The following is a 13,687-nucleotide window of genomic DNA, read 5'->3' on the forward strand; positions in this document are numbered from 1 at the left end:
TGTGGCGGAATGCTGGGGGAGCAGCTTTCTCTAGGGCTGATGAGAGAGTTTGGCGATAATGAGCTGCAGCAAGATTAGGTCAGGTTAGGGCGGGGAGGGTGGAGGAGAGAGCGTGGAGGGGGTCAGCAAGGGCACTATTTGATAAATTACTATTTTATAATGTCTTGTGAAATACATTTCTTTGTAAATTGGTGAAAAAGAATGTATGAAAAAAAAATTGCTCTGGTGTACAAGGGAAAAACCCCTTAGTAGGGAAGTGGTTTAACTTACCTGGGGCTTCTCGCAGCCCCCTGGAGTCATGTGCCCATAACTGCTGCGGCTGGGAGCTTTCTGCGCATGCATAGCACATGGAAATCACTACTGCACATGCACAGAGCACTCCTGGCCGATGAAGCGGGATCAGCTTGGAGCCATGCATGCGCAGTAGCCACCAACCGGCAGCGACTGGCCAGCAGGGACTTGGACTGGTGCTGTGGGCACAGGACGACTCCAAGGGGCTTCAAGCTAGGTAAGCTAAACTAAATTTTTATTTAGAGAGACTTAACTAGTTGCCGACCGTGTCACGCTGATGGGCGTGGCCGCAGCCCCAGGACCGCCTACCGCCGATCGGCGTAATGTCCCGGGGCTCCGTTTTGCAGGAGATCGCGCATCGCCTGCTCGGTGGATGGTGAAACTGTTGTCTAATTAACATGAACAGCACTGCGATCTACAGCAGCGCTGTACAGGGGACAGCCGTGTGACACGGATGTCCCCCTAGGGGACTCAGAAGCGATCCGCTGTGATAGGCTGAAGCCCATCACAGCCGATTGCTGTGATAGGCAGACGGGAGGGAGGGAGGGAAGGAGGGCAATTCAAATAAATTAAAAAAAAAAATTAAAATAAAAAAAAAATAAAAAAATACAATATTAAAAAAAAACAAAAAAAAACCCTGGGGGCAATTAGACCCTACCAACAGAAAGCTCTGTTGGTCGGGGGAAGGGGGTGGGGTGCTATTTAACACAAAACGGCCTGGTCTTTAGGGGGGTTAAGCCTGTGGTCCTGAAGAGGTAAAGTCTCTCTTTAAGAACAGATTCAGGTTAAAAACAAACCTTTAGTCCCTAACTTGTTTGTTAACTGTGAACTACTTGTATTTTCTTTCCTGTATCGTTAAGTCTAACTAGTTACCAATCAGATGACCATGTAACGGTAGTTCGGTGACTTGCCATACAGGACACATCAGCATGGGAATGGTGCTGGAATACAGGAGGCTAGTGGGGCTAGGGAGCATAAAGACTATAATAACAATAACATTAATATTTTTATAGCGCTTTTCTCCCTGGGGACTCAAAGCGTTGTGACCTGTGTTATGCAGTTTCAAAGGCCTTTAGCCTTTTTTTTAAAGCAGTCCAGAGAAGGAGCCTCTCGTACTGATTGTGGAAGTGAGTTCCATAGAGTAGGGGCTGCATAGGAAAAGGCTCGAGCACCAAATGTTAGATGTATCCTGGGAATAACCAGATTCATCTTGTTGGCAGAGTGGCAGGTGCGTGGAGGGGCATAAAGTTCCAATAGATCCACTACGTATTTGGGTCCCATGTGGTTTAGAGCCTTGAATGTCAGCAGGCAGATCTTAAAATGGATTCTCCATTTTACTGGCAACCAGTGAAAAGTTTGCAGTACTGGGGTGATGTTTGAGCTGCGGGGGGCATTGGCTAGGAGCAGCATTCTGTACTATTTGTAAGGGGCGCAGAACCTTATCTGTAGATCCGATGAACAGGGCGTTGCAGTAGTCTAGGTGGGAGGATACAAATGCATGAACCAGGGCAGGTAGGTCTTCAGCTGGGATAAGGTGTTTGATTCTCGCTATATTTCTTAGATGGAAGAAGAAAGACTTGACGACAAGCTAATACCTGCTGTCTGAGTTTTAGATTTCTATCCAGGATCACCCCAAGGTTTCGCACAGAGTCTTTATACTGTACGGTATCTCCCCCAATTGCTAGTTTGAGGTGGTGAGCGTTTTGAACTTTATAATAATGCACAGGTGAAAATGCAAAGATAAAGCGTTATGCCAAGGAAGGGTTAACCAGACATTGGGGTAGGCATCCCAATTATTCTCCTTGGATCTGAAAGCTGGAGGCTTATTTTGACGTCACTAAGCTCCTAACAAATTTCCAGCTGGCACATATATACACACAATAGTGAGGACACCAAATAGTTAAAGACTAAAGCGCACTTTGAACACGTCTATTTTTCTATACGGGAGATTTGGGAGTTGTGGATTACTTAGCTGTAGACAAAAAAAAAAAAAACACTTGAATTAAGTGGTGGCTATATGGCTCTAGCAGAATACTACAGTTTGCCAGTCCAACTAACAAAATAGAGTGCAAACAAGTAAGGAAGTAGTCGGACATTTTTGTGTATATTCTTTCTAGAGAGGTTTTGTAGGCAATACTGAGAATCTACCATGAGGAGATGGACTACCCAAAATCTGTCTTACGTACTATGATTGAAAAAATACATAGTGCATTTTGCTCTGGGAGAAATGTAAAATAATCTTGTGCATCCTTACTTGTAATTCCAGTGTTAAGTGGAGGTGATTTCGATTTAGACGTCCTTGTTGATCCGATGATCTTGGATCACAAACCCGAGTCAGGTCACACAGTGAACTTGCTGGTAATCTGCTGACATCTCTCCAATCACTTCTAGGTCCTGAATAAAAACATAATTATTCGTTTGACTTATCAGAAATGTATATTTACCAATTCATTATGCAATACAAGAAACAAAATATATCCACATTAGAAGGACTGTGCATAGATCTCAGCAGGGATCTCATCTAATATTATACACAGCATCACAACCGTAAGATTTGCACTTCTGCAGCACTTGATCACTTAACACTCCTGCCCATGTCTAGCTACCATTATCCAATTAGGTCAAGAATGGCTTTTCCCAATCAATATTCTGATCAAGACCCGGTCTATTGATGCGGTATGGGAGCAATACGTGCCCATGGGGCTGGAGGAAGCCCCATGTATGTATAAAAAATTGACCCACATTAGTCTCAAGCTTAGACCACATTTAGGGCTCAAACCTACTGCGGCAGCAGTGCTTCTCTAGGCACTAGTGATTTGAAAAAGCTCTTGCTAATGCAATGCTATGGGGGATTTTTATAAAATTATATCACTCATGTGGGATCAGACTCATAGCATTAAATTGGTGAGAGCTGTTCAAATCACAAAGCGCTCAGAAAAGCGCTCCTACTGGTTTCCAGGCCTCATTCTTCAGACCATTAGGCTATGTAGAATGCTTAGCTTTTTTTTCTACCTCTGTCTGACCTGTTATAAATTGATCTTGAACTTTTCTGTTCATTTTGTGATATAAATAATAGTTCTGTATTAATAGCATTAGTGGTATGTGATAATGGGTGTCTCATCTAGGACCCAAAATTGATACAAATTCCTTTTCCAAGTCAACACAGTCAAACAAATTGCCATGTTTTTCATCATATGCTCACTCCATCCTGAATAATCGCAAATATCTTCAGAAGGCAAACTTTTGTTTTCCTTTATTAAAGAAGACACTCGCGAGGGAAAAATGAAACAATGTATTCTTGCACCCTCTAGTGGTGACTTAGCAAAGTACTTGCTTCAAACAATAATGTGTACTGAATGTAATTGGAGTTACCTAGAGTTCTACAGTTTGCCTTGTTTTATGTTGCAAGTTTGTACATCTAAATTAAGCCCCAGCCTTTAAGATACAAAAAAAGGATATGACAGTGTAGTCTATTCTGCTTACCATAGTACTAAGTTGGTGAGTAGAGCACACTTATCATTTGATAGTTATATACTTTATTGAAAATTGAAGGTATTGTGATACCCTACAGCAGCGTTCCTCAACCAGAGTTCCACGGAACCCTGGGGTTCCGTGAGGGTTCCGTGAGAACCTCAGGGGTTCCGCAGCGTTTTGCTTCTTTTGCAGGACAGATTTGTCCTGCCTTCTCCTTCTGTAGAACAAAATAGTCCCACTGATGCGACCGGCTAATTAATTCAAGCCGCAACGCATCACGCCGCTCTATTATAGGACAGTTTTTGCGCCCTTCAGTGATGCGGCAGAGAGCAGCGTGGTGGACACTGTGAAGAGGACGGCAGGCGACGGCTGAGGAGACGGATGAGACATTCACCAGGTAAGTATGTTTGGACCTGTGCACTGTGGATGGCTGGGTGATTGGGGGGCCGGAGATAAAAGTAACAGTATCTGCTCTGTGATTAGTTCAGCTGCTGCAGGCAATAAGTCCAATGCTTTACTGCAGTCATAGATAGGGGGGCCTGGGAGAAAACGAACATTATCTGCTCTCTCTGTGGCTCTGTGATTAGTGCTGCGGCAGCCAATGCTTAAAGTTCAATGCTTTACTGCAGCCACAGAGTAATCCTGGGGGTCCTTATTCTTGCCTACTACATATACTGGAAACATCTATGCTGGGGGTGATTGACAGATTGGGGTGATACATACATTTAGTATGCAAGATGATTACTGCATTTGCTTTGGTAGTAGATTGGTGCAATTTCTATGTGGGGTGATTGCCAGATTGTATACGGGGGTGATGCATGCATTTATTATGTGAGATGATTACTGCATTTGCTATGGTAGTAGATTGGTGCAATTTCTATGTGCAACAACTTCACATACAAAATGCAACATTCAACCCCCACAGCAAATGTAGCAATTATCCCACATATTACATGGGGTAATAATTACTTCATTTCATATGGTTCACGATTGCTGCATGTGACATGGAAGTTGATTTGTGCATTGCATAATTGAGTGTCATTCCTGCATATCATGTGTGGATCATTTCTGGGTTTCCTGGTGTGATTTCTAGTAAGTTAGGATGAAACTTTAAAGAGACTCTGTAACATTCAAAAGATCCCCTGGGGGGTACTCACCTCGGGTGGGGGAAGCCTCCGGATCCTAATGAGGCTTCCCACGCCGTCCTCTGTCCCACGGGGGTCTCTCCGCAGCCCTCCGAACAGCCGGCGACTGTGCCGACTGTCATTTCAATATTTACCTTTGCTGGCTCCAGCGGGGGCGCTGTGGCGGCTTTCCATTCCGAACTACACGGAAATACCCGATCTCATTCGGGTCCGCTCTACTGCGCAGGCGCAGGAAACTTGCGCCTGCGCAGTAGAGCGGACCCGACGGCGATCGGGTATTTCCGTGTAGTTCGGAGCCGACAGCCGTCAGAGCGCCTGCGCAGGAGCCAGGAAGGTAAATATTGACGTCACCGCTGCCCGGACTCCACGGAGGGCTGCAGCGAGACCCCTGACGGATGGAGGACGGCGTGGGAAGCCTCATTAGGATCCGGAGGCTTCCCCCACCCGAGGTGAGTACCCCCCAGGGGATCTTTTTATGTTACAGTTCCTCTTTAAGATTAAGTGAATTTAGTGGACATTTTAGTTTATACTTCCACTATATCCTTTTGTTTTATGTTTAGATTATCTTCTTGAAAAAGATGAGTGGGGGATCTATGTGGCGCTCTGTGAGGACTTTGTGTGAGATGGAGGAAGTAGGCCTGGGCCTAGTACAGAAAGCACTAATCAGGCTTCTGATGATGAAGCAGCAGTACACTGTGAAAATAAGGACAGTAAAAAAGTCTGTCTTTATAATGAAAGCTACCCATCACTAGGATTTACTTGGGCTGGTGATCCAACCTGCCCTGTTCCATGGTGCATAGTCTGTGGCAAAAAACTTGCCAATGCGGCAATGGTTCCAGCAAAACTGAAAAGGCACTTTACTACCCATCACGGCCATTTGACAAGCAAAAGTACAGCATATTTTAAACGGCTATTGCAGTCTCAAAGCAAGCACAGTCAAGCCTTTGTTAAGAAAGTCACAGTGAGTGAAAAGGCGCAGGAAGCAAGTTACTTAGTGGCAGAACTTCTTGCCCAGAAAAGAAAAAGTCACACAATTGCAGAGAACCTCATTATGCCAGCGTGTAAAATTATAGTGAGCAAAATGCTTGGTGAAGATGCTGCAAGAGAAATTGAAAAGGTTCCACTGTCAGACAGCACGATAAGTCGGCGCATCGATGACAGGTCACGTGATGCTGAGGAAGTGCTGTCTAGTCAGCTGAAAACCAGCAACTTTGCTATACAGGTGGATGAATCCACAGATATCACCAATAAGTGCCTTATTATGTCATTTGTTAGGTTTGTAAATGATGGAGAAATTCAAGACAACTTTTTCTGCTGCAAAGAGCTGCCTGAAATGAGTGAAGGCCAATATATATTTAATATTTGAACTTCTTATCTAGAAAAAAAAGGTCTGTCTTGGGCAAACTGTGTTGGAATATGTACAGATAGCAGACTATCTATGGTTGGCTCAATAAGAGGGGTTGCTTCACTTGTCAGGAAGGAAAATGCGGGTGTTGTCACAACACCGCTTTCTTCATAGGGAGGTCCTGGTGTCAAAATCTCTTGGAGAAGAAATGAAAAAAGTACTGGATGATTTCACAAAAATGGTTAACTTTATAAAACAAAGACCACTTAATTCAAGAATGTTTAAAAAACTGTGTGAAGACATGGACAAAGAACATGTAAATCTCCTGCTTCATACTGAAATAAGGTGGCTAAGCAGAGGAAGAGTTCTTGACCAGGTATTTGAGCTTAAAAGTGAATTGCAAGAATAATTTCAGCAAATTAGCAACCCACATTTTGCTGGGTGTTTTGAGGATGGAGAGTGACTTCAAAAACTGGTCTACTTGGCAGACATTTTTCAGCACCTGAACCACTTTAATAAGTCACTTCAAGGGCCAAGGAAAAACATTCTGACTTCAAGTGACAAAATTCTTGGATTTCAAAGGAAACAGTCTTTGGAAAAATCATGTTGCTAATGGAAATCTGAAAATGTTTCCACTGCTGAGTGGACTTGAAAGTGAAGAAGGATATCATCAGGTTTCTAATCTTATTGAAAAACATCTGGAAGACTTGCAGAATAAAATGGAACATTACTTTCCTTCACTTTCAACACAACAGTATGACTGGGTGAGAGACCCCTTTTCTGAAGATTGTGCTCATCCGGTGAACTTTTCTTTGAGAGAAGAGGAGGAATTTTGTGAGTTACGATGTGATCGTACGCTAATGTTGAGATTTACTGAGTTGCCACTAGACAAGTTCGGATTTCAATAAAAGAGGAGTATCCTGCAATTCATACAAAGGCAGTGAATATTTTGCTTCAATTCTCAACATCTTACATGTGTGAGCAAGCTTTCTCCTGTCTGACATGCATCAAAAGTAGGGCCAGAAATAGAATTCTTTCAGTTGAAGATGAAATGTGTGTCTGCATATCCAAGGTTCGACCACAAATTGATGCTTTGTGCACGAAAAAGCAAGCACAGGTTTCACACTAGTGAAGTAGGGTAATTTTTTTTTATTCTTATACGGTTTGTACATAATATATATATATATATATATATATATATATATATATATATATATATATATATATATATATATATATATATATATATATATATATATATATATATATATATATATATATATATATATATATATATATATTAACATTAGTGGTGATCGAATGCTAATTGATAAACCTTTTACATTTGCAATCAAAATGGCGATTTTCTCTACATTTTCATGCAGGGGTTCCGAGATTTTTTAAAAAAAAATTTAGAGGTTCCTTAGCCCAAAAAAGGTTGAGAAAGGCTGCCCTACAGTATTATTGCATAACATTGTAAGCTGCTATACCTTCCAATAAAGTGTTTTGAAAAAAAGGGGGGGGGGGGAGATATTTTATTACAGGCTCATCTTCAGGGACAGTTGTTGCTTTAGAATTAAAAGAAAAAAAATTATATATATATTATATACAGCCTCCTATTGGCCGGTGGGCGGTGCAGACACGCATGGGGTACGCTTCACTCATCCCGCCCAGTTCACCTGTGGCCGCGAGACTGGGAGAGGGGCTTACTCCACTGTGAGCTACAAAAAGTGTCCCTGGCTCGACAAAACAGCCGGACGGCCTGCCCACTTTAGTTCTGGGGAGAACACTGAACTTTCATTTGTTTTGGTCAAATAAACAGGAAAATCAAATGTTTATATTGTACCGTGTATGGACACCATTAGCCTTCTCTCAGATGGCTGCTACATAGACTGTTGTCTAGAAAATCTAAGCGCAGGATGAGGTTGTAGAAAGTGTGACGGGGATTAGGGGTCTGTGACAGTTTGATCACAAATGACAGTAAATAAGACTGAACAAAAGCAGAGAGTTAGAAGGATTTATTGGGGTTGATTCATGTAACCGCAGTAATTTTACTGTGCACACACAGCGCACAGTAATATTTCATGAATCAAATACATTGCTGTAAACGGAGGAGAGAATTTGTCACTGAACAGCTTTCTGAATCAACCAGATAAACTAACAGATCCATACAGTGGGATCTGTAGGATAACTGTATGGACAATGAAGGACAGGGAAACAATTGTTATTGTATATTATGTTAGGACCAGGGCCGGATTACCGACCAGGCAACAAAAGCAGTCAAAGGGGCCCCATCAGCACATAAACCAGCCGCCATGTCAGCGGTGGCTGGATGGTATAATGGTTAAAGGGACTCTGAGCAGTGCAGTAACTATGGAAAGATGCATATCATTTTAAAGATCTTTCTCCTCTTTCCAATGATATATAAACCGCCACCCTATGCCTTTTAGTTTTCGCTATTTTCGCGATCAAAATCGCGGCCATGGCAATTTCGATCGCGAAAATAGCGAAAACTAAAAGGCGTAGGTTGGCAGTTTATCTATCATTGGAAAGAGGAGAAAGAGCGCTTCAAAATGATATGCATCTTTCCATACTTAAATTGTATTACACAGGACGACTTTTCTCCAAAGTCGCCAGCTCGATTCAGCACAATGCAATGAAATATAAGGAACCCAGGGGGATATAATTGCAAACATCATGCTGGTAGGTGTGAGGATGTAATTAATTAGCTGTGGGTATGCTTAAAGGATACCCGAACTGAAATGTGACATAATGAGATAGACGTGTATGTACAGTGCCTAGCACACAAATAACTATGCTGTGTTCCTTTTTTTCCTTTCTCTGCCTGAAAGAGTTAAATATAAGGTATGCAAGTGGCTGATTCAGTTCTGACTCAGACAGGAAGTGACTACAGCGTGACCTTCACTGATAAGAAATTCCAACTATAAAACACTTTCCTAGCAGAAAATGGCTTCTGAGAGCAAGAAACAGGTAAAAAAGGGGAATTTCTTATCAGTGAGGGTCACACTGTAGTCACTTCCTGTCTGAGTCAGCCACTTACATACCTGATATTTAACTCTTTCAGGCAGAGAAAGAAAAAAAGGAACATAGCATAGTTATTTGTGTGCTAGGCACTCTACATACCCATGTCTATCTCATTATGTCACATTTCAGTTCGGGTATCCTTTAAAGGCATACCCACAGGCACTGCTCAGAGTCCCTTTAAGGGCTCTGCCTCTGACACAGGAGACCAGGGTTTCGAATCTCGGCTCTGCCTGTTCAGTAAGCCAGCACCTATTCAGTAGGAGACCTTAAGCAAGTCTCTCTAACACTGCTACTGCCAATAGGGCGCGTCCTAGTGGCTGCAGCTCTGGTGCTTTGAGTCCGCCAGGAGAAAAGCACGATATAAATGTTATTTGTCTTGTCAAATGATGCTGTGCGCTGCTGATTGTCTTCAGAGCCAGGCTCTCCTCCTAGGTCCCCCTCCTGCTACTGTGCACTCTGCCGCTGCCCACCCCTCCCTCCCTTCCCACAGAGAACCACAGCTGCAGCAAGAATGAAAGCAGCAGATGGCAAACGCTCACTCACCTATCCATGATCCAAGCGATAGAGATCCCGTCATCTGAAACCCATCTGTTTCTTCTACAATGCAGCCGCTTGCTCTGAACTTCCTGATTCTCAGATCATCAGGAAGCAGTAATAGCAGTAGTAACAGAGCGGCAGCACTCTAGAGGAGACAGATGGGCTCTGGATGATGGGACCAATATTTCTTGGATCGCAATAGGTGAATGTGAGTCTGTCATTCTCCCCCGCTGCGGCTGCCTTCTCTGCTGGACTATCGTATTCACTGGGATGGAGGCTGCATGGTGGCTGTCTAGTTTGGGAGGAAATCGGTTGTTCAGTGGTGGGGGTGGTTATGTAATTCCCTCTGGGGAACGGCTTCCGGTATGGCGGTGTCCAGAGCTTTCTGCTATTGCCAGGCTGGAGATGCAGTGGGAAAGTGCTGCTGCTGTGATATCTGGCGCCCTCTTCACAGGGGTGCCCCAGCCACTGAGTGCAAATGTCCCAGCCATTCATCTCTCGCTCTGCATTTTGCCACTGCTTTTCCCTGCATTGTGCACCCACAGAGGAAAGCGGGCTGTTGCCCATAGCAACCAGTAGCTCGGCTGCCCCGGTGTGTGCGGCATGTTGCTGTGCAGCTGCATCTTCTGATTCTATTACAACATGATGGGGGGGCCCAAATCAGTTACTTTGCTTAGGGCCCCATTTAGCCTCAATCCGGCTCTGGTTAGGACTGTAATATAACTTCAAATTTAAAAGGCATGAGACTAGTCCTAGGATGCAACTCTTATCAGCTTCTTTGCTAAGAGCTACAGTGAGGTAGACAACAGAGTGCTTTATGCTGCTGAAGTGGAGGGCCTCTTGTGCTTGAATCTGAATATCCGCTCCTCTAGAATGCAAGCCATGTGTTTGAGGTAGTTAAAGAGATAGAGACAATAAAATAGCCTATTTATACATACCTGGGGCTTCCTCCAGCCCTATCAGCCTGGATCACTCCCACGCCGCCTTTCTCCGCTGCCTCTGTCCGCCGGTACCGGGTCGCATCATTTCGGTCAGTCGACGCAAGCGCAGTGCGCTCCCTCCGTACTGCGCAGGCGCATGCGGACAGAGCCGTAAGGAGCCCCTAGGCATGCGGTAGACTGGTCACGTCCGGCGGAAGTGACGGGACCCGGTACCAGCGATAGAGGCAGCGGAGGACGGCGGCGTGGGAGCGATCCAAGATTACGGGGCTGGAGGAAGCCCCAGGTATGTATAACATCTTTCTTTGATTTTTAAAATACGTTCGTCTCTGGTTCCCTTTAAATACCTGGCATTCAACAGCCTCAAAGATTTACAGTGCACCAACCATCTGGTGTCTCCAGTACAGAACTATACAGCCACTCTGCACAGACTTCATTGTGGAAACTGCTTATGTGATGTCACCCTCCAATTCATGTTCTCTGTCACAAATTACCATTCAGCCCTCAGGCACTTATTCTGAAGGGATTTAAAGGAACCTAAACTGAGAGGAATATGGATGTTTAATTTTAAACAATACCAGTTGCCTGGCAGCCCTGCTGATCTCTTTGGCTGCAGTAGTGGCTGAATCACAGACCTGAAACAAGCATGCAGCTAATCCAGTCTGACTTCAGTCAGAGCACCTGATCTGCATGCTTGTTCAGGGGCTGTGGTTGAAAGCATTAGACACACAGGATCAGCAGGAGAGTCGGGCAACTGGTATTATTTTAAAGGGAAAAATCCATATTCTTCTCAGTTTAGGTGCCCTTTAAAGGCAATGCAAGTTGAGAGGGATATGGAGACTGCCACATTTATTTTCCTTTAAAGAATGCAGATTGCCTGGCTATCCTGCTGATCTTCTGCCTCTAATACTTTTAGCCATAGACCCTGAACATCATGCATGCATGCATGCGATCAGGTACTCATACTCAGGTTTTACTGGAATAGCCATATGCTTGTATGACGTATGCATAGTCACCCTCCAATTCCTGTTCCTTTTGCTGCAGTTTACCATTCAGCCTCAGACCCTGAAGGTAGTCAGCACTGCAGGCAAAGTAACCTTTTGGATTGGTTGGTGAGTCCACACACAGTCCAACTTCGATTGTATATACAATCGATACAATGTGGGATCTCATATAGGCCAGGTCGCTGCCACCAATACGCAATAAAGCGTATGGATGTGCTAAGTCTACCTCTAGCTAAACCCTGTAGGAAAAGGGGTTAATTTGACAATCTTTCTAGAGATCGCAAAAGTACAGATAAATTGGCTATAGTAACGTTTCTCTCTAAGGAGATGTGAATCCTTTTGCAGAGATTTTCAGAACAGCACTTAGACGAACGACTTTTTAATCGTTTATTTACAGAAATAATGCAGAAACCTGATATAGCAATGGAAACAAATCGATACAATTCAAATCAGGCTTAAAAGTGGAAAATATCAGAATATAATGTCATGAGCAGTGTAAGTCAAATTACTGTGTCCTTTGCGATAGGTGTAACAGAAGATGTAAATCCAATTATTTAAAGTTCTGGGTAGTCCATGAATAAAATGCCAATCCGTTGATGGTAGATGGATGGCTAGCCAAAAGACTCTCCTCTGTGTCCAGCAGTGTTGTTTTAACTCTTCCTCTGCCAGTGGGCGGAGTTGGAAAAGGAGATAGGTGGTGTATGCCTTCTCCCGCCCTTTGTCATGACAAGCAGAAAGAATGTGCAATAACTGGAATGGTCATAACTCGGCAACAGCCAACCATAACCCGCAGAGAGTGACACAGGCACGCTTCTGGCGTTCTCTGTGTCACAGAGATACCAAAAACGTGTGTCTTGGGGTATTCCACTGCGGAGCACACAGTTGCTTGCTTTTGGAAGGCGTTAGGGATGTGCTGAGTGGCCCAACCACACACAAATCATATTTAATATTTGTCTGCTAATTTTGAAATGGCTAGCATCGACAGAAAACTGATTAATTTAGTAAAATGTCTAAATGACCTATTCTTTCACATCAAAGGTGAATTAAAAGTCATTTTCTCTAACTCTCATCAGGCTGGAGCAGGAATGTGGGGCTTAATGACTTAACGATGTGTCCCTGTATTCTGCTTCTTCTCAGAAGCCTTCTGTAGTAGATCTGTGAGCTATGTGGATGGCTCTGGTTTTAGGGTTTATTGGGGCTCACGAGAAGCATAAACAAACACTCACATCCCCCAGTGCAGGGGGTGGTGAGATGGAAGAGCACTGATTTCCTAATATCTAAGCTAGTGAAGTAAAGGGGCACTCCAGAACATCGTTTTGTGTGCCATGTTCATGCGCTTGCCGCAATGGCGTTCGCAAAATCGTGACCGCTTGTTCCAGGGTTCTGACTCAGGACACTAATGTCAGAAGAGCAAGAGGGCTGCCAGGAAACTGACATTGTTTACAAGGTAATAAATATGGCAGCCTCCATATCCCTCTCACCTAGGGTTCCCTTTAACACTGCAGACAAAGTAACTTATTGGATTGGTTGGTGCAAATAAAGTAGAGATAACTAGATGAAGTTTGAGCAGTCTATGGAATTATTGTGTCATTTGGGATTATCTGTCTGCTTTATCTGCTTCAACAGAAGGCCTCCGTTAGCTTCAATATGAAGCAGGAGCCTTGGTCACAAATCACCTCTGATGGGAACCCCACACGCGTGAAGATTTCACTTGAGGTGTACGCTACAATCTCGAATCTAAGGGAAAACCAAGCCACCACCACTGGATAACAGATAGCATAGTCCACACGTTAAAATGTACCACTTGCCAGACCTGCTTGCAACCCACAGAGGGCCAATTATCTCCACTGCCAACCTCCGGAAAGGCTCTTTGATGATCGGGAATTGGCACAAGGGAGCTTTTCGGGT

At 43.9% G+C, this 13,687-nt stretch overlaps 1 protein-coding gene across 3 annotated transcripts in view; it reads right to left on the reverse strand.

The window, feature by feature from the left end:
- The window catches only part of FMN1 (formin 1), a 405,926-nt gene that overhangs the window by 235,457 nt on the left and 156,782 nt on the right, over positions 1-13,687 (reverse strand). For all 3 annotated transcript variants that reach the window (XM_068253927.1, XM_068253926.1, XM_068253928.1), the window contains exon 3: positions 2,546-2,685. In XM_068253927.1, coding sequence (XP_068110028.1) covers positions 2,546-2,685 — 140 coding nt within the window. The remainder of the gene's footprint in view (positions 1-2,545; positions 2,686-13,687) is intronic.

Source organism: Hyperolius riggenbachi, chromosome 9 (genome assembly GCF_040937935.1).
Source record: "Hyperolius riggenbachi isolate aHypRig1 chromosome 9, aHypRig1.pri, whole genome shotgun sequence".
Classification (NCBI taxonomy): domain Eukaryota; kingdom Metazoa; phylum Chordata; class Amphibia; order Anura; family Hyperoliidae; genus Hyperolius; species Hyperolius riggenbachi.